The 22327-nt window shown below is 37.4% G+C and overlaps 1 protein-coding gene across 4 annotated transcripts in view; it reads right to left on the reverse strand.

Moving 5' to 3' along the window:
- Nucleotides 1–22125, reverse strand: part of znf618 (zinc finger protein 618) — a 30137-nt gene extending 8012 nt beyond the window's left edge. Inside the window, exons 1-11 of one of the 4 annotated variants that reach the window (XM_027136765.2) lie at nt 21965–22125; nt 10054–10318; nt 9683–9760; nt 8554–8601; nt 8362–8451; nt 7251–7322; nt 6744–6833; nt 5701–5784; nt 3476–3520; nt 3177–3254; nt 452–571 (exon numbers count right to left, since the gene is read on the reverse strand). In XM_027136765.2, coding sequence (XP_026992566.1) covers nt 452–571; nt 3177–3254; nt 3476–3520; nt 5701–5784; nt 6744–6833; nt 7251–7322; nt 8362–8451; nt 8554–8601; nt 9683–9760; nt 10054–10285 — 937 coding nt within the window. In that variant the 5' untranslated portion in view covers nt 10286–10318; nt 21965–22125. Of the gene's footprint in view, nt 1–451; nt 575–3176; nt 3255–3475; nt 3521–5700; nt 5785–6743; nt 6834–7250; nt 7323–8361; nt 8452–8553; nt 8602–9682; nt 9761–10053; nt 10319–21964 lie in introns of all 4 variants that reach the window. The other 3 variants (XM_027136764.2, XM_027136767.2, XM_027136766.2) reach the window with 3 other exon arrangements.
- Between the last annotated feature and the right edge of the window lie 202 nt (nt 22126–22327).

Genomic DNA, 22327 nt, shown 5'->3' on the forward strand with positions numbered 1-22327 from the left:
GCCTTTGTCTGTATGTAGGCCTAGGCAATTTATTTTAGTAAGTATTGTAAATATATATAATTATTATTATTTTATTGCTTTTCTATTAGTTGCTTGAAGAGTAAAAAAAAATTGGTCGATCTTGAGGCAAATTTACAACCGGCAAGTCGGTCGAACTTGAAGCAAAAAAAAAAAAGAAATTTGAGTCGGTCCTAAATTGACAGTGTCGGTCGGGTTACGGCAAACAAGAATATTTTTAAGGATGGCCTAACATCTATGTCGTACTGTGTATGACCGTGTGATTAATAAAATTGGAATTTTGAACAAAACTTATAGCTCCGATTTAATTTCAAATTCCTTCTAGATCCTTCAGGGAAACTTCAAGAAGTTTTGTTTCATATGACATGATTATGAGATTCCTTTAGACTGCGTCGTGTGATGGACAAGGCTGTAACGGAGGATCCGTACTCACGGAACGACGATGGGATGTGGTTCCTCTGGGCAGGTTGAGGTGATTTCCACGTCTGCTCCTGAGAAGGTGCAGGGGCTTGGCATGATTTAGCAGCGTCCTCTTTAGTGTGATTCTCGTTATCTGCTGCGACGTCACAAAAACAAAACGGTCACACATCGCACAGCTTCGTGGAAAGTTTCGATTGTAGAAGATCATGAAAAAGTTACAAATGTACATAAGAATGCCTCAAAAGAAATTATTATTTTTGTTATTTCTACTACATGTTAGTTGAGCATTACAGAACCATTTTCTATCCCCAGACAAGTACAAAGTTTCACAAACATTTAAAACATTCATCACACAGAAACTTAATTTCAGCACCTACTTTTACTTTTCAAAAAGTATTCACACCACCCAGAATGACAAAAGAATTTCAGCGTTTCTTTCCCTAAAAGCTTTTCGATAGATTAACCACTTTGAATAAATATTTCATTCATCGTGAAAAATTTAAAAAAAAAAAAATTAAACAAATAAAATTAATCAAAAATGTGAAATTTTATTTGGAATGATGTGCAAATCTTAGATATTTTCTCGTATCGAGACAGACGAAAAACGCTAAATAATAATAACTCAATTTAAGCAGTAAGCGAGGCACTTTAACCCAGCGATGTGATTGGCCCGTTTTATCACAGGAAGTGAGACTTTTATACAGCTGCCATGTTCATAACCACTCGTTTCTACAGTTCAATTTAACTCATCTGAGCTTTAATTCAACTTTTAATCGTTAACGTCTTTGTGGTTTTATATTCTCGGCACTGGTTTTGTATTGTGCTCTATTTAACTGCATATACTGAGAGCCCCTGACACTAATTTAAAGGGTTTTAAGTCCAGGGGTCGGCAACCCGCGGCTCCGGAGCCGCAAGTGGCTCTTTCATCCCTCTGCTGCGGCTCCTTGTAGAGTTGGAAAATAAATATTTAATTAAAATGTATTTTATTTTAGTTAGTTTGTTTTTTAAAAAATGAAATTCTACGATTATGACGCTCGTGCAACATTAAAATAAACAGTGTTTAATTTTTTTGTCGCTCAAAAATATGCGTCATAACCGCCGACATGCGAAATCCGACACAGAAGCGGACACGTTTTTGGTTTGCTGCAGCCGGGAAGTTAAAATTTTGATGTCATGAACACGAAGAGGACTCGATTAGACATTGGACATTTTATTTGAAAGTAACCTTCAAACCGAACGTCTTTTTACTTAAGGTTAGTTCAAACTGTTCAAAATATCTTTGTTTGCCTGCAGAAGTAAAATTTCGTTAGCAGTTCATTGATTTCATAAATGCAACACATTACAGTTTTTTCTACACTTTCCATAAAGGTAAAAAACGATATATGCGGCGTTCTCTTCATTTTAGATGTCAAAAGGGTTTTGTGGCTTCCTGTGTTTTTTTGTTTTTTTCTGTGGGAAAACGGGTCCAAATGGCTCTTAAGCACTATTTGGACGGGACTAGTTTGACGTGGGGACGTGGAGTAATGCAATTTTACCTCAATTTTACCTACCATGCATTTGGACGTCTAACATTAATTGGCCAATTCGCACGGGACAAGACATCTCAGTAAAACTAGCAGAAGTGGGAGGGGTAACTCGCTTTATGCACCACAGTAACCTCCTTGTCGTCATGTGCGTATGACGTTGCTTCCTGTTTCAAGCGCCTCCATGCTTGCAAAACGCGCCAAAAACTTTTAAACAGGAAATGACAGAATTTTACCGTACATATTTACAGCGGGTCTGTTCGGACGGGATTAGTATTACCTGAGGTAATTTTTCCGGACCTTTTTACAGAAGGTAAAAGTCGCCGTAATCTTTACTGACATTGTCCGTAATGATTACCGAGATGGCACATTCGGACGGGACTAAAATCACAGAGAAGCTCTGGTAATAATTACTTTACCCCCCACGTCCCCACATAGAACTAATCCCGTCCGAATAGGGCTTTAGTGTGTTTAAGGTTGTCGACCCCCGGTTTAGACTAACATGGGGGTGAATACTTATGCAACTTCTGCTATTTATGTCAATGTTTTGAATCTACATTAATATTCTGGGGTAGATTCATGAAGTATATTCTAAGGCTGAGCAATATGATAAGGTCAATATCATGATATCTGATTACATATATATGTTTTTCTGTGTACTGGTTAAAAAAAAGAACAGAAAAAGAAAAGCAGTCACTCATCATGCAGCAGGATAAGAGATTCCTCCGATAATCACCCAACACTAATGTAATCAGTCCCAGGTTTGGGGGTGGGGTACTTATGCAAGCCAGTTATGCAAGAATCAGGAAAATGGGAAAATGTACAGGTGATGCTGTAAAGGACCAGGATCGAGAAACGCCGGTGTAGAGTTCGACAGAAAACAAAAATCACGTCATGCTGAGAATTTAATGAATGTATAGAAAAGAACGTATGAATTCTTTGGGGAAAAGAAGAAAAAAAAACCTAGATAAATGACCACAGGTGAAAATGGATGAGATCATGTCGGCAGTGACGAGCCATGCGGCATGACGCTCAGGTGGAAGTTCCTCGATAGCGTCACGTCCGTCGTTAGGTTAGTGCCACGCGAGTGCATGCAAATGAGCGTGATTAACGTTTAGACTCGGGGAAGTCTAGGAAAGAAAAGACGTCGGTCGCGTACAAGCGTGCCGCAGTGCTTGAGGAAGGCGGGGGCGGGTGGAGGGGGCGGAGACTCACCAGCGTGCGACTGCATGTGCTCCATGAGGTTGCTGTAGAACTGGAACTGAATGCCGCAGGATCCGCACGTGTAGGCCTCTAAAAACACAAGGTCCACCGTGGGGCTCTTAGAATATAATGATGCTAACGCTAACACAGATGTAGGTCACTATCAGGCTGCTATTCTTGTGGCAGGATAAAGATGGGATTCAGCCATGCAATGATTCATCCATGGATAAGAGACGGGATTAATGACGTAATGAGGACGTAATTACGACATGCTGAAGGAAAACAAAGAAGATTTTAAAGTGCGTACTTACTCTGAGATGCAGGGAAGCCGCCGGCCACCATGGGGCTTGCAGCATCTGCAAGAAAAAACAAAAAGACGACATTTTAACAGGAGCAGAAACATCACAAAGCTAATAAATCAACCCAACTACACTTTTTTTTAATGTAGCAAGCATTACAAGCATCTTTTTCCCCCCTCAGGAAAAAAATCTGAAGCTAAAGATTCAGCTCACTGTGTCCTAAACCATCAGAAGCACTGACTCGAGCGTTCTTCATGCTGCCTCGGTGAAAATAAAGAAATATGAGAAAGCTTTCCTTCAAAAAATGTAAATAAAACATTTACTTTAATAGAATTTTTTTTAATCGTGTAAAACACTCATACACACACACAAAAAAAATGATTGGATTTTTTCATAATTAAATAAATATTTAAAATTTTTAGTCTGTCTTGGTTTGATCATCTTTAAATAAAAAAAAAAAAAAAAAAAAAAGTGTGAGGCTCCTCTGGGGGGAAAAAAAAAAAATGCTGACTTCAGTTCATTAAAGCCTGCTGTGTATGTCAGCCTTTATAGCCCTTTATAGCCCTATAGGTTAAAAAAAAATACAAATGACATAACTAGCATTCAGAGCAGATCAGTCGATCTTTAAGCATCATGTACAAGACGAGAGAGAGAGAGAGGGAGCGACGGACGCTGACTGATGCACAACTGACTCGGAGCTGCGCTTCTGCTTTAAGAGGAGAGAAAAAAAAATAAGAAGAAAGGCATTCTTGGTCAAGTTTATTTAAAATAAATAAAATAAAAAAATGGCGGTTAGGTTTCACCAGCAGTGTTGACAAACAGGACATAACTTACATTACTGAGATGACATTGGTTTAAAATAACGTGTGGAATTCATTCATTTTAGTTACAGTATTTTCCGCACTATAAGGCACACCTAAAAGCCTTAAATTTTCTCAAAAATCGGCCGTGCGCCTTGTAACCCGGTGCGCCTTGTGTGTGCACCGAGTTCCAAAAATCTGTAAAAATGTTGGTGTGAGACTTTGGTATGCGCTCCGCTTGACTGACTGTCGTACCATTTCCCGCTAACACAGGGACATAATATGTACACTACGTACGCTGGCAGCGATGAACCAATCAGAGGACATTACGTAATACGTACAGTACGTACTCTTACCTTCGCCACGCCTCCAGTAGGTATAATACCGGTATGTTGCAAAATAACATTTGTTTCTTCCTAACCATTATGCGCTCCACACTCCAGTCAAGTAGGTGGTGGTAAATGCACCTTAAGTCGGTTTGCCATCCGCCAAAAAAAATCAGATGCTTACGAGGCACAATACAAACTACAGACTATCAGTTACACGGTTGTAAATGGGAATAGAGCAGCTGAAAGAATTCAACATCAACGTATCTATGGTTCGGAAGTGGAGGAAGCAAGAAAATGTACTGCGCCAAGTTAAGAAGACAAAGTAGATGAGGACTTTTATGGATTTGTGGGAGAAGATTGATTAAAAATTAATGTGTGTTGTTAAATAGAATAAAGTTCAACTAAACTCACTGTTTTGCTTCTGTTAACTTTTTTTGTAGACCGTATGTTTTAGCATGCGCCTTTTAATACGGTGCGCCTTTTAATACGGTGCGCCTTATGGTGCGGAAAATATTGTACATGCAGAATCTTTTTTTATACTGGTCATAAAGAGGAGAATGTTAAGCTTAAGATATTTTCAGATATAAATAAATCTACAATGAAATTAATTGGGGATTGATTCTTTTTTCTGTTAAACAATGCAAAAAATAAAATGCTGCACATTTCTTTCTGTAAATATTCAAATACTTTGGGTTTCATTTTGTCCCTTTATTAATGCAAACTGCAGTTATTTTGTGTTCAATATTTTTTTTTGTATTTTATAATAATGATTATATATATATATATATCACAAATGCCTCCAGTCGTTATTATAAAATACAAAAAAAAAAGGGATCTTGACATATTTAAATGGGTAATTTTATCTTTCATTGATTATTTAAAAATATATATATAAATAAAGCCTCGTGTACTAAATTGAATCTGACTGTATACAGCATTGGGAGCGCTCGCTTTTCAGACTGTAATACAAAAAAGTAAATAAATAAATAAAAAACATTAACGCACAACATGGCCCCTGCTCGTGTCCTCACGCACACAACCCGGATTACGGCATGTCCGAAATCGATGATGTTTCCCACGTTTCCCGACATAATGCAAGGCGACTTACCGTTGGAGCTCTGGGAACTGTTGGCATCTCCACGGCTCGGCCGCACCCCCGTTTTCCCTTCGATTTTAAGACCGAACGAGCTTTCTGAAAGAAACCAAACAAAAGAAAACAGAATAAACAAACGAAACGAAAATATAAAGACACAAAAAAGATTTACGCTTTTCAACACAAAAGCATTAAATTTACTTCAAATAAAAGCTGGTAAAAAAACTTTCAAACATTTGACCTTGTTGTGACCTTCATCTGTTTGGATCAGATCCAAGTTTAAAGTCTAATCAAAATCACACTTGTGGGGCCGTGGTGGCTCAACCGGTTAAGGCTCTGGGTTGTTGAATCGGAGGATCAGGGTTCGAGGCCCTCAACCCGCCCTGCTCCAGGGGTGCTGTATCATAGCTGCCCCTGCACTCTGACCCCAACCTCCTCGGTTGGGGTATGTGAAGCAAATAATTCCACTGTGCTGTAATGTATATGTGGTGATAATAAAGGCTTCTATGCACCCCGTTTCGACAGTATGGACAGAAACCCACAAAAAGAGAAAGAACATAAAAAAGAGAAAAAATAAATTTTAAAGGTAATCAGAAATCAGGTGGCGTCTGTTTTTAATTTTGTTGTTCCTGACAAACGTGTGGGTCTGAAAGAAGCTCATCTAAAAACAGTTAGTTATCATTATCACCAAGACTCATCACAGAGGTATTAAAACTACAACTCAGAACATTAACCACGCTTAAAATGACCCGAGTCTCCGTGGTGGCTCCAGAAATAAACAATCGAGCTAAAATCACGTGGCAGTGAACAAGGGATTAATCATGTGGCTCGAGCACTGGTGGGTGGAGCTTAAACACCAGTGGGTGGAGCTTAAGAGGAGCTAGAAGAAGGGAAAGAGAAAGATGGGCACTCGGTTGGTACCGAACCTATTTCTGGGTCGTATTTACACCTTCATTTCAGTCATATTCGAGAAGTCACGATGTTTCCATTGGACAAAGTGAAATCCCAGCTAAATTCCTGTAATCACAGACACACTGAAGGAAAGACAGAAATCTTACTCATTGGAGTGTGAAGTGCCACATGCTCCTGATAAGGGTTGAAGTATTTATATTGTTTTCCACAGAATTCGCAGGTGTAGCTCCCCGTTTCTGTAGAAAGCGTTAACAAGCATTAAGATCAAACAAGAAAACAAAAAAATAACATACACCAGAGGCACGATGAGGCGAATGTAGCAACTAACTAACTAACTAACTAAATAACGCTCATACGAGAGCCGTTGAATACTCGATTCTGATTGGTCAAAAGGTGCTGGTTATAAAAAGAGAATCAAATACATTGTGTATTACAGAAAAAAAAGTCGGAACAAGATTAAAAAAAGTACAATTAAAAATAACTTGACATACATTCACCTTTAGGCCACGCCTCCTTTCTGAGTCTGAGCTTACACATGCACTAGGTGCTACTTGCGTTTTCTACTTATCAGCCTCGTACCTCCAGAAAGGAAAAACGTCAACAAATACAACAGAGACAAACAATAACGCTAGCAGAATTTAGTCTTGTTTTACTTGGTCCGATTTTCTGATAGGGTTCGATCTCTTCCTTTGGCTCCTCCACGGGAATCACGTGATCGTACGGATCTAGAGAGGAAGACGGAAATGGAAAATCCAGATTAACGTCTCCTAAATGTTGTGATGACGGACACCATCAGCCAACGTTAACCGTCTTCCAGCGGAGATGTGCAAAGCAGACGATAAAATGAAATTATTTTTTAATGATTTAAGTCAGTCAACATTTTTATTTGCTGTCATTTTCTGCAAAAACAAATACGTTCAAGGGTTTTATGGAACATTGTAAAAATATTACCTTTAAAAAAAAGTAACTTCTAATTGAACTATATAATATCTATAATGTTTGAAAATAAATAATTCAATTGAAAAAAAAAGATAGAATTCTTGCATGGATTAATAATAAAAATAAAAAGTAAATGAATAGAAAATGTTGAACTAGTTAAAATATTTTCAGAAAAATAAAGTCGATTTCTAGCTACACTTTTCTAAAAAGTTAAATATTTAATTAATTCATTCATTTTCTACCGCTTATCCGAACTTCTCGGGTCACGGGGAGCCTGTGCCTATCTCAGGTGTCATCGGGCATCGAGTCAGGATAAACCCTGGACGGAGTGCCAACCCATCACAGGGCACACACACACTCTCATTCACTCACACACACACACACACTACGGACAATTTTCCAGAGATGCCAATCAACCTACCATGCATGTCTTTGGACTGGGGGAGGAAACCGGAGTACCCGAAGGAAACCCCCGAGGCACGGGGAGAACATGCAAACTCCACACACACAAGGCGGAGGTGGGAATCGAACCCCCAACCCTGGAGGTGTGATGCGAACGTGCTAACCACTAAGCCACTGTGCCCCCTAAATATTAAATTATATTGTGTATATTATTCCTAAATCTAAAAATTATTATGCTGTTTTTAATTGATCATTTTTTCCCCTCAAAGACCCAACACAAGGAATGTAGTCATTCCCAAAAGGTAGGAAATTCAAAAGAACATCATAATGACTATAAAAACTAACAGCATCTTAATTTAGATACAAAACCGCTGTGAAAATTCTGCAAATTGTTTTTTGAATAAAAAATAAATATCAGCTCACCGTCCACGGCATGCAGTTCTCTGTGCTCCTGGAAGCAGCTGTAGTATTTATACTTCTTCCCACAAATATCACACGTGTAACGGAAAGCATCTGAACACACACACACACACACACAAACACACACAAAATCACATTAACTTGATATCGTCCTCAAACAGACGAGCGGAAATGTAAAAATTCCTCTGAACTCACTGTTCGGGCCGTGAGGCGACGGTTCCGTGGGCATGGTGCTCTCAGATTCTGCACGAGAGAAGAAACGACAATTCTCTTGATGTTTCACTCCATGAAATAAAATCTCGAACATAAAAAATATTTCATATCCTGAAGTCTTAAAGTCTTGAGCCAGGCAAAATCTCCACCATCAGCGGTTCATTGGGCAGATTACACATCACTCGAATTAAAAAAAAGGACCCGATAAACATGCCGTCTGTCCGACGTTCTGTCCTCGTGCTCATTTAAAACGGATCAGAAGAATTCTGTCTTTAAACTGAAGGGGTGCGTGTGTGTGTGTGTGTGTGTGTATACACAGGTGAGTGTAAGAGAGTTAAGAGACTCTGAGAAACTGCTGTTTAACCAAAGAAAGAAAGCAAGATAGAGAAAGAGAAAGAAATGTCACAAACATTAAATTTAAAAAATAAAATAAAAAAGGAATGAGATAAGTGTTATTTCAAGGTGAGACAACAATCCAAACAATGAGAAAACAAACAACAAAAGCAATCTGCATTTCGCATCAAAATAAATAAATAAATAAATAAAAACTTTACAAAAATATTTTTGGAATTTATTATGAATAAAATTCTTATGTTTATTTACAGAATATATATATATATATATATATTTTTTTTTTTTCAAAAAATGTTTTATTTATTACTTCATTAAAAAAAGATAAGTTAATAGGGACCATTATTAAATAAATTCATTCATTCCTGGAATTAAAAAAAAAAAAACCTCAATTGTAAATTAAATACAATTTCTGAAATTAACAAAAAAAAAATGGCTGCTTCGAGGATCCTAAATGTGTTGTTGCAGTAAGTGAATTCTTACACCCCCTACCCACACCCACCCCCTACACCCTACCCACACACCCCCTACCCACACCCCTTCACAGTGTAAGCAATTTCAAGGACTTTTTTCTTCAGTAGAAACTTTCAGCAATATTTACCCATAAATGCAGGTGAGACTGTAAATGTTCAACAATGCAAAAATCTCTGTTGTTAGAAAACAGAACATTTTGTGTTTTAGGGAAGCGAACCCTGAGGGCACGATGTGCAATATTAAAAGCACCAGCAGTTTCTTGCAATAGATCTTTAAAGTTCTGTACCTCTGTGAGCACGGACATGCGTCTGAAAGCAGTTGTAGTACTTGTACTTCTTCCCACACACTCGGCAGACGTAGGAGCCTGTGATCAGAAAACAATGTCAGAAAATTTTAACCTTGACCATAATGACATATTTAATCCCTTATTTAAGGAAAAAAAAAAAAAAAACAGCTTGTCATATGACTATGCAGGACTGGAAAAGAAAACCAGTGAACCCCGAGGAAACACAGGGAAAATATGCAAAATCTGCCAACACACGAAAGAGGCAGGAATCGAACATTCAACCACCGGAGGACCAAGTCAAACCTCCGAACCACTAAGACAAGTCTCCCACACACGCGCACGAGTCTTCGTATACAGTAACACATGCTCACCCTGAGTTTGGGAATTGCGAGGACTCCCGATCACCACACAGATCTCAGCAGGAAGGCTGCCGTCGCTCTCTTTGCCGTTGCTGGTTGAGGTGGTGGGCGTGCGGCAAGGCTCGGTCTTCATCTGATGGACAGTGTTCTTGGGCGAGGAGGCGGGTACGGCCTGGGCAGAAAGTGTCTCGGTGGGCGTATCGCCCTGATTCAGGCTGGAGTTGGGGACCTCCTGAGTACTCATGGCTCCGCTGGGGTTCAGCCACGGCTACGAAGGCTGCAGGAGAAAGTAAACACACATGGAGTTACAGGAAATTCAAGATCATCATCAGTCACCTAGAGATCAAAAAATGAAACTTGTCAGAATGCCAGAAGAATGACTTGGTTGTTCAAACACAGCAAGGGAGAGTGAAAAAGAATGATATTGCTTGCTATCAAAAACAACCGTCATCCAGGGACAGATCCCAGGATAAAGCACTACTGGAGCTGAAGACAAAGATATTTGGGTTTATTATCTTTATTCTGATGTTTTGATACCAATACTGTGACATCACACCATGATGTGCTATATCGAGGTGAGCGTCATGACAAAAACATCCTAAAAAAGACCAACAGATTGACCAAAGAGGGTTTTGTTTACTTAAAACCACAAGAAATTAAAGTACACATCATATCTAAAGGAAAGAAAGCTGAGGTATAAAAGTTCTGAAAGGGCTCATGTGCCCCTCCGAAGCTAATCAATCACATCTTTAATTAAAAGAAAGACTAATTAGTCGAATGTTTTCTGGTGACTAATTGATGTGTAATGAGTATGGAGTAATGCCAAGTCTGTTAAGCGTAACAGATCTAATGGCGCTTCAGAGAAATATCTGCCAAATGATTAAATCAGAAGAAAATAAAAGATGCTAAGTATGAGACCAAGCATGATGTGGGCTGTGTGTGGACAGAAGGCAATGTCGAATATTTAACTGCACTTAAACGATAAACTGCAGTGAGGAGACGACCTGCTGACAAACAAGGAAAGAGACAAGAGCTTTTACTCGAGTGTTTCAGACATGGTGTGTGTTTATTTTTTTAAAAACAGTCCTTCCCGCTTGGCCGTCGTCCAACAAGCAAAGTGATGAAATCGGAATCTGATGTGGACATTTCAGGCTCCAGTCTTATTCAGTTTGTGCGCGCGTGTGTGTGTGTGTGTGTGTGTGGGGGGGGGGGGTATTTACAAATACATATTCTCAGAGAAGATTGAAGAAACTGGAGCCATTTTCTTTAATATAGGGTTGTTAATGAATGAACACAGAACACTGGAGATTTGTTTGTTTTTAACATCACTAGACCTTCTGAAGAACACAACGTGAGACATACAGAAGGTTAGTGAGGTTTATCAGCTTCAGCACAGCTGAAATCTTAAAATCAGAAGAACCCGATTAATTGTCTTAAAGACGAACGATAAACTGTTTCAGTTGAACCATCAGTGAAGACACTGAAGAAATTAAGTGAAAAGATGGACAAGCACTAGCTAAAAAAAGACTAGCTAGAAAAGTTAGACAAGCCCTAGCTAAAAAAAGGACTAGCTAGAAAAGTTAGACAAGCACTAGCTAAAAAAGTTAGACAAGCTAAAAAAAGGACTAGCCAGAAAAGTTAGACAAGCACTAGCTAAAAAAAGACTAGCTAGAAAAGTTAGACAAGCACTAGCTAAAAAAAGACTAGCTAGAAAAGTTAGACAAGCACTAGCTAAAAAAGTTAGACAAGCACTAGCTAAAAAAGGACTAGCTAGAAAAGGTAGACAAGCACTAGCTAAAAAAGGACTAGCCAGAAAAGTTAGACAAGCACTAGCTAAAAAAAGACTAGCTAGAAAAGTTAGACAAGCACTAGCTAAAAAAGTTAGACAAGCACTAGCTAAAAAAGGACTAGCTAGAAAAGTTAGACAAGCACTAGCTAAAAAAGGACTAGCCAGAAAAGTTAGACAAGCACTAGCTAGACAAGCTTGAAAAACATTTAAAAAAAAAACACCGGTACATTTTCAGCAAAAATGCAGCTAGAGTTTAGAGTCGTTCTCCAAAATCCAGGACAGAAATGTCAGTAACAAAGTGACAGAGGCAACAATATATGTTCATTTAAATAATTACATGTAAAACTACAAAATAATCTGAGGACAACTTATCCTGCTGAAGCCACATAGCAGTAAAGATGTGTATCTATCTATCCATCCATACAAATATGCATAAGGTGTACAAATAAATATTTAAAGCAACACCGTCGAGGCCTGTGGTTAACACGAGCTGCGTTGGAACTGCATTCGAGCTCGCAGATGGAATTTAGCACGCACTTCTTCACACCTCAGTGAGGGAATTATGCGCTGTGAATTTCCACCCTGCTGCTATTTCACATGGAACTCGCCTCAGCCGCCTCGCTGAAAACTGCAGTGCTCTCGCATAAAGAAAAACGGCTGAGATAGTAAATGAGCTGTCAGGTTAAATTTCAGAGGGAGGAGATATTTTCAGTGATTTGACCCATTTTGCGAAAATAATTTTGCAGCGCACAAGCTTAGCGAGATGGAACTTTTTCCTCCTTACATAAGACCTTTTTAGGATCGCTTAAGAAAAGCGGCACAAGCTGAATATTCACTGAAGCCCGAGCAGGAATCTGAAATTTTAACACCGAAGCAAGTGAGAGAATTTAATATATATATATATATTTTTTTTTTTTCTACAGCTAAGGATGGAAATATTACAGTATGTCAAGCTGCTCCATTTTTTTGGCACAAGAAATGTTTTGCGGCCCTGCATTCAATTACTGCAGTCACATCTCCAGCCTGCAATTTAAAAATAAATATTAAAATAAATATATAAATACTACTAATAAAAAAAGCAATAATGTACAAATATATTGGAGGAAGGAATTTTTTTTCTTTTCCCTTTTTTTTTTTTTTTTTTACATGAATCGAAATGGTTTCGAGGGGGGGAAAAAACCAACACACACAAAAAAAAAAAAAAAAACCCATAAATGTCAGGTCTTAAAATTCCATCTGAACGAATGAGCAATGCAACGGAGCCTTCTTTCAATTTATATGCTAATGCTGCCCTGAATTAAAATTTAATAACTAGGCGCTATTGAAAACCAGACTCGAATTAGATGAAAATAAATCCTGAAAGAGAGGTCTAAAATTAGAAATTCGGCCCCGGCTTCGTGGCTGCTGCTAAGCTCCTGACGTGCTGACATTTTCTTCCTGATATGAATCAAAGTTGCAAAGCGAGTTCGGAGTAGACGAGAAAAATGAGAGGCGCTGCTGTTTATGGACTCATTAAACCGAGACGGTAAAAACCAAAAAGCAGTTACTAGTTTTATTATATCAATATAAAACTCCATTTCCTCCTTAGATTTTGTTCCGTCATTAATTAGCATATCGCATGCCGATCTCGAGGCAGCTCCGAAGTTAAAGGTGCGGTCAGTGATTTTTAACTGAGAACACACTCCATTTTCTCCTCAGATATTTCTAGCTTTGATCAAAATAAAATCTGGTCAATGGATGAAATTCGATCTTTGTTGCATCACATGCATAAAAAAAATGGTGGCAATAAATTAATATGAACCACCAACATCTTCCAACCAATGATACAGAAAGCTCCGCCTCTTATAATAGCATGAAGTCTTTTTTTACCTAGTGTTAGAGTTAATACTAAAGAAAGCTACTGTACTTCTGTTTCTTTTTATTCAGCTAGCTAGAGAAATGTGGTAGCACAATGGCTAATTAGAAGGTCATGAGTTCAAACCACAGGTCAACCAAACTGCACCCAGCTGGGCCCCTGAGCAAGGCCCTCAACCCATAATTGCTCAGTTGAATAAAATAAGATGAAAACGTATGTCGCTCTGGATAAGGCCAAATGCAGTTGTATGCGTGAGCTGGCTTTAGGTATGTTTCACTAAAATGAATAACTACACCTTTAAAGTGACCCTAACACAAATCAACCTGTATTTCTATGTATATTGTGGGATTTTGAACAAGAAATAGATCTAAAGAATCACTACAAAGTATTCATGGTTCGTTCTAACGTCGCGGTCATTTAGCTAAAAGCTAAGTCTCAAACGGCATCCTGGAAAACGAAGCATTTCATTTAGCTTCATGACAACAGACAGACAATATGACAATCTCAAGCAAATTTTTCTATGAACAGATGCAAATTCATTTTAAAACTGATCTGATTTATAAAGCCATGTTCACCATCTGAGGAAAAGTGCTCCAGCTAATATATCATGCTAAGGCTTAATTAGCATGCTAACTGGTCAGAAAAACAGCAAGGTGATGAAACACTGACGGGCTGAGATTTACTTTTAAGCTAATGTAAAAATGTTTTGTTTAGGACCTAAAGACGACGACATGCCAAACCGGTAAATCTGATGTCTGCACACGGAAAAACTCAAACGTCATCTAAATGTCATCTGGTTATTTTTTCCTCTTTCCTCAAATCTTTTCTTCTTTTATAAACATTAGAACATAAGACGTGGTTATGATCTTGTGCTAAAAAAAGCGGAACTGTCATTTCAGGTCAACGATAGCGCATCATATCAGGAGGCAGAATCTTCCCTTCACGTGAGATACAACCTCAAAAAAAATTCCTGAGCCAAATATCTGTAACCTGATGGTGTTTTCCCCACAACCGTGCAATTTCTTCCTGCTCCAGCACTTTTGTTTAATTTCAGCAAATGCGACAGATTAAACAGTTTCTTGGGGAATTACAGTATGCAAGTTAAAACATGCAAAGCCGTAAATTACAAGGAAGCTGTCAACGATTAAAAAAAAATAAACAACAAAAAAGTGCGAAAAATAAATAAAAAGCTTCTGTAGTTTCATCCAATCCTATAAATATCAAAAGCTACGTATTAGATCGGTTCTCTTTACGGTGAGCTGCAAGATATAGAATAAACAGAATGAAGAGAAAAATTTATAAAATAGTAAATAAAAAACAAACAAACAAATAAAGAGTGACCATGAAAAATTGTTAAAAATAAATTGGGAGAAAAAAATACGTCAACTTTAAAATGTGAAAAAAGTTTGACAAATTTTAAAAGAATGCACCGTTATTTATTTCAAAATGGTTTAAATATTTGACAATTTAATATATTTTTAATTCCAAAACAGTTTGTTTATTTTTGGCAAATTAAAAACTAGCCAAAAGTGATAGCTACTGATTTAATGCACCGTAATGGTTTTTTATAAAAAATACTTGCATTTACTTAGCTATGACAAATTCTGTTAAGATTGTTATTTTATAATAATTTAAAAATACCTTTAGGAAAATAAATTAAACTAAAAAATATACTTTTAATAATTGCACTTTTGGAGCATGTTAAAACTTAAAATAATTTTACTGTTTTGTTATTTTTAATATCAAAAGCCTTTAACAGAAGATTAAGACAAATTATATTCACATTAGCTGCTAAAACGAAGCTTCAACGATTTTTCCTCCTTTGTATTTTCATGATCACGATCCATGTTTAAGTGACTATTACGTCATGACGACATCAATAAATGTTACATGGTTGTGTTTAATTGTTATTGATCATCGCTTGGAAAAGAAATCGCATGGGGGGGATGATTAAAGTCAAACTACAGTGTTCGTTGACAATTCGGCATTTTAGTTGCTTTTTTTCTTTCTTTCTCCCTTAGCACAAAGGGTCAGTGAGGAGACGCGACAATTTATTATCAGCATGACAATAACTCCTGCACCCACACACTCATAAAAAAAAAACCTTACTAAAAGCAATTTATTAGACGTGCTTTGAATAGCTGGGAATGCAAAATAATGCACGAAAGCTCATAAGCAGAGAAAAAGCGAGAGTGTCCCCTTTTTCTCTCCCTCCTGCTTTCTACCTTCCCCCAAATGCCCCGGCTAAAGGCGAGACCTGAAGACAAAAGGGTTCAATAATTTTTGCCCCTGACATTTCAACATGGCTGAAAATTACAGTCCGGCTCGGGAAACTTCACACGGAAAATTACAGAATTTATTTTTATAAATGTACGCCAGAGAGGAGCCAGACTGGTGGGAGGAAATGTTTTGAATATTTCTATGAAAATTTTATTCTTAGTCAGAGACAGCAGGCAGGAAAATAGCACAAAAATTCAAAACGGAAAAAGGGAAGTGAGGAGAAAAAAAAACCCACCACAGTGTTGATGGAGTCAGTAATTAGATGCTATAAGGAGACGGTAAACTGGGGAATATCTGAAGAATGAAACGATGATGAGGTTTAATAATAAACTTGAGCTATAATAGTGGAAAATGTCTGGCCGTTACTTCAGGTACAGCACTTCCACAATACCGTGGGTAAATTAAAAACAAAATGATATCCTTTCTTATCCACTTTGACTTTCCAGCTACATTAAATCAACATTTTCAACCACTGGAAGCAAATCAGTACAAATCTGCTTTCAAATGCTCTCCAAAATGGAAAAAAAAATCAATCAGGAAGTTCTTGCATTATTTAAAGATAGTTATTTCATATAGCTGAAACTCCTAAAAATGCTGTTTCAATGTTAGGAATTTTAATTCTGTCGTGTTTTTATCATCAGAACAAAAAAGCTGTATGATAAACCAAACAAACTATTTAGTTTAACAGGTTTATATTATCATCATATTAAACCATTTAAAAACACAAAGTGGTGAAAATATTCTAACTAAACGCTTTCTTGCATTTATCGAACCACACCACAGTCCGGCTAAAGACGTACGCCGAGATGATCTCGGATCGGAGATTTTTGTTCAATCGCACCCACAGTACGGAGACGAACGGAATCGAAAGAGGAAACTGGACCAAGGTGTGATTTAAACAAACTAAAAATCAGTGTACATGAAAAAAAAAAATCAATCATCGCTGAACAAAGAAACTGAAACATCGAAGGCGGCGAAGAAAAAAAAAAACTTTGTCTATTGTATATGAGTTTATGAACGTACAGAGCATCAGAGGTGGCCATGGCGTGACGTGGTCACACCCCTGTACCCCCCACTGTCTTCAGTGATTTAGAGCGAATACACAAGGAGGGGGTAGTGATTTTTTTTATAGTACCAGAGCCAGACAAAAAAAAGCTACAAGAACAACTGAAAAAAAGAGTCACTTCTGAGGTAAGTTTACACAAAGACCCAGACGACACAAACACATCCACGTTTAAAAACATGTCTCGTTTTTAATCCATATCAAAAGGACAAAATACATCCATCAGGTTGTAGCACGGATGATGGATCGTGTCGTATATATTTAAAAAAAAAGTTTCAGGCGATTGTAAAAAATTCCAAGATGGCGGACTGCTTCGTATCATGTAGGAAGAAATTCTGCTCACATTACGTTCACGTTGTCAAAAGAAATGAGAAATATATAATATTATATATATAATATTTTGTATTATATAGTAAAAAAATAATCTAAACTCCCGGGAGCACATTCCCAGCATGTCTTTCGAAAAACGTACTTACAAATGTACAAAAAATAAAAGTTCATATGTAAACTTTGAAATAATACCAACCGAGAAAAGAGTGTACAAAAAAATTAATAAAAAAAAAAAGGCACTTAAGAAAATAAATAAGTTCCTGAGCAGGCGAGTGTTACCACGGCAACCCTGTCAAAAGAACTGACAAAAGAATAAAGCGAACTTTATCATTAGCTCAACGATAATAATTAAAAAAAAAAAAAAGTCTGTTTCCTAAAACAAGCTTTGTGTTTAAAAATGACTTAATGCAGGTTCCAGTGTTCGTGAAGGCGCTGAAGCAGAGAGGTCACTACAATGACGCTGGATGATGTGGGTTTGATTTTATCAGACCCAAACTTATAAAAGAGCATTGGAATCCAAGCAAACCTGGATTAGCCGACTCAACAGTTTCCATCACCGATACTGATATAAAAAAAAAAATGAAAGAAATTAGACCAGCATTTTTCTGAACACTTGAACAGTGTGGATAAAGTACACGAGATAACTTTGCGATGTCGCCGTTATCGTTAAGCATTGCTACGTCCTGGTTTTCACCCGATATGAGGCACCGATACATTTCTGGCACCGTGATGTGACACTGATCGTGATTCAGAGCGGAGTTTTATAACTTCGGGGGAAAAGCCGTGCTTCCTAACCACGCTTCTGCATTACACATGTAAATCACACGTTCTTCTTCCTGGGGGTAAAAGCGAGGATTAGCGTGACGATACCTCGGAGTTAAGAGCTGTGTGAAAACCCCTTTAGAGCACATATTATTATACCACGTTCTCGATTGTGATCGATCAGAAGTTGTGCTTACTAATTTTCTAATAAACATCATTCCCGACAGCATTTCAGCTTAAAATGGCTTATATCCCAGTGTGTATTAAAGCGGTTTTGTTCACACAATGAGAAAATTGGCATCCTTACTGGTGTCATCTAAACACTGGAAATACATTTGACCCGTTCTACAATTTCCTTGACTTTTGTTCAGTCATGAAGCTAAAGCTCTGCTCGACATCTGCACCGTATTGACAGAAGGTTTTGCGCATTTTATGCACTATACACGTTTCTAATCCCTGTGTGTAAATTCATAACTAGTCACACAGGTGCTAGTGTATGTAGATTTTATGAAGCTTTTTAACATAGGATTATAAGAATACATTCAAAATTACTGTGATAACTGAAGAAATCCCTCAAGTAATACCGCTAAGTCCGATCTCACTTGTTTTTTCCCTTCAAAAAGAAAAAAAAAAATATTCATCCACACATCAACAGCAGGAGTATTGGAAAAGAACAAACTTAATGACAACCAAATGAATCATAAACAAATTAAAATCATTGTATACCATAAATATCATTTCTTCGTTCTTCGGCTGTATACTATGAAATATCTGTAGACACGATTAGATTCAGTGTAGTTTTTTTATTTATTTAATTACCTTCCAAGTCTCACACTTGAACCTAAAACCTTGAACATAAACAAAGATTTACCCTTCAGAATGTCTGCTACAGATTTTTCCACTTTTACCTTGATATTTGTTTTGCCTTAAACATACAGTAACGATAGTTTTATTAAAACGTGTTTCTCGAGGTTGAAAGTCGAAGGGTCGATCGTGTTTATCCAGCGGCCGCAGAACACGAGAGCGACGTAAAAAGAATAAAAACAAAATAAAAAAAAGCAACAGATCAAAAGTTGTGTCAACAATTTGGAAAGCAGCCAGACAAAACCAACAGCAACGAGTCATAACGAACCACAGATTCACTAAGATAAATGAGCTACACCAGGCTCGACCAGAGCGCTACGAATACTTCATTCTGATTGGTCGGAAGATTCTTTATCATTTTACAAAATTATGCTGCTTTTTTTTTTTTTAAAAAAAAGTGACTGTATTTTGTTTACCTTCTGTTCTATGTTTATGTTCTGTAAAGCTGCTTTGAGACAAAGCCCATTGTAAAAAAAAAGCGCTATACAAATAAACATAAATTGAATTAAATAAAAGGATAAATGTAAATGAAACCCTAAAGAAATTTTTTTTTACATTTCTATTAGCATTAAATTACTTTTTATTTACTTTTATTCTTTAGAAACACGACAGCTTAAGACCCAGCGCTCAGAAGCGGAGAAATTATTCCGATTTTTAAAAATTGCATCAATATTAAAAAAACATGTAAAGTTTTTTTTTTTTTAAATGAATCTCAGTACAATTCAGTACATGCCCAAGTTACTGAATTTCCTAAAAATCCCATCATGTTCACCTACAGCTCCAGTTTCAGTCTCAATTCGAGAAACAAAAGCAGATAGAGAAGTGTTAATGCAAAGGTCAAATCTGAACAAGCACAAAAAACTCCACACCATCACGTTTTCCCCAGACTATGAGCGCAAAATGCAATAAATAAATAAATAAATAACATTCTAATAAGATTAAAATGGAATGAATGCAAGATGTCGTTTCTTTCTTTAAAAAAAAAAATACAAAAAAAACCTACAGTTTCTAGAACATGCTGCAACATCACGTTATTTTCTAGCACTTTATTAAGAAAGTTATTTATCCAGTAATCCAAGATCTCTGTGCATAATAATCATTTTTTACAATTTAAAAAGGTTCCAGTACATTATGTTCAGCATGGACGTTAAGTGACGTGACATACGATTAAGTACGGTGACCCATACCCAGTATGTATGGTTCCCTACATCACCAAGCATTTCGAATCAAATCAATTCAAGATTTAAACCAGAAACCAATGACACTGTTTAAAAAAAAATGTGAAAAAAGAAAGAAAAAAGAATAAAGAATTGGTTATCCAAACACAAAGCTTTCTTGAATGATAATTTGGTGCATGGGAAGGAAGAAAAAAGAAAAAAAAAGCATGCATACTTTTTTATTCCTCCTTTGCTTCATCATTTGAAGGCGAAATCTTTTTCCATTACAAAAGATATTTTCACAAGCCACGCAGGAAACCCTCTAATCCAATGTTAGCATTCTGAGCACGTCTCAGTTATCAGATTGTTAGGTATTGCATTGAAACAAGTAAAATTAAAAATAAAATGGTCTCCAGCTCAACAAGATTCACGAATATCACGCTGTCATGGTGAAAAAGGGAAGTTTTGTCTAACACTGTCACTCTGTCTGATGAATGAATTATAGAGCTGCTTTAAATTTGATTCAAACCATAGCGACAGAGTAAATTTAAGGAAATCTCTTTGAGTCTCTGCACGGTGAAATACACTGTGTATGTTGAAGCAATGTATTAAAAGGAAATCAATTTAACTCGGTTTATCGTGCTGCTGAAAGAGAAAGCTGCATAAATAATCGAATTTGGCCCTGTACAGATATTACTTTTTTATTTATTTACTTATTTAGCTTTAAATCCAAGTGGTGAAGGCTTGAGGATTTTGGCTTGAACTTGTAAAATACTGCACAGCTCATGCTTTCTTGTGCTTTTATGGCAAGAATGAAAATGCATGCACTTCATCACGTGTGCATGACAAAACACACAAGAAACAAAACACACGTATGCACACGTGCATGCACGTGCCTGCCATCCATTTGCAACATGCTGTCAATTCTGATTGATTTTTTTATAATATGTGCAGACGAGAAGGAAAAAAAAATATCATAAATCGATGCAACCGTGCACAGAAAGACAGAGCAGCACGAGCCGCGCTTTGGTTTCTACCAGGAAACGACATGAGAGTTTTTGCATAAGATCGGTTTTAATAAAAGTGCACAAAATGAGGAATGAGCGCGAGGAAATGCAAAATAACTCCATGGAAGGACGCTGGAGTCGTGCAGTTATTTTCACCAGGGTACAAATTAAAACATAACGTCGTTAAACAACGTGTGTAGAAAAATGATGCAAAAAAAAAAAGTAAATCAAAATTGCAAAAAAAAAATAAAATCCTGATGCGAAATGCAATCAGAATTAATCGTAATTTCTTTAATTTCCCCAAGAATTTGACCACAGGGGGCGCTAATTTTGCAACAAAAACAAAAACGACATTCAGGTCTGTTTTTTTTTTTTTGTAAAGAGAATCCGAAAATAAAATCCCTTCGTTTTAACCTCGAGAAACAGCGAAACCGCGTTAAAACTGACGCACGTGCAGGAAATCGACTCATCGATTACTGATCCGACGGCACGCGCACGGCTTTAATCTCCGAATAAAAGCACAATTCAGTGGGAAAAAAAAGAAATCGCCAAATATGGCCGCTGCTGCTCTTTAGGGGGTTTTGTGTTTCCCCTTTACCGTGACGGCTTTTTTTCCCCTTTTTTTTGCATTCCTTAAAATAAATTTTCCCAACTTATAATCGTCTCTATTGCGAGGTTTAAAAATCGCCCCGATGCACGAGGAGAAAATTCCTAAGAAAGTTAATTTTAGGGGAAGGAAGCAAAAGGAGAAATGTTTCATTGCTCGCTTTAAAATTTGACGCAACAACGCGCACTGAGAAAATAAGTTGATCTTACCAAAGAAAGCATCAGTGTCTCCGAGTCCGGATGCGCAAATTAGAGGCGAGTAAAGCGCGCGCGCGGGCGGGCGGGCGGGCGGCCTGTGCAGGGAAACAAATTCTACAATGATTTCTAATTTGGAAAAGGGGTGGGGGGGCTGGGAGGGGGAGCAAAGCGGCACGCGCCGCCTTCGTTACCTCCCAAAAAAAAAAAAGATGCGGGTGAAACTGAATTTTTTTTTCTCCCCCTTTCCAGGGCAGTGCAGAGCAGAAGGATCCTCCCTCTCACTCAGGATGACGGAAGCGCAATTTTTTCCAATGCGAGAATTTTTTCTCAAAAAAAAAGAAAGAAAAATTATTAAATAAAAAATGAATCGAACGT

The sequence above is a fragment of the Tachysurus fulvidraco genome, chromosome 26, assembly GCF_022655615.1.
Source record: "Tachysurus fulvidraco isolate hzauxx_2018 chromosome 26, HZAU_PFXX_2.0, whole genome shotgun sequence".
NCBI lineage: Eukaryota > Metazoa > Chordata > Actinopteri > Siluriformes > Bagridae > Tachysurus > Tachysurus fulvidraco.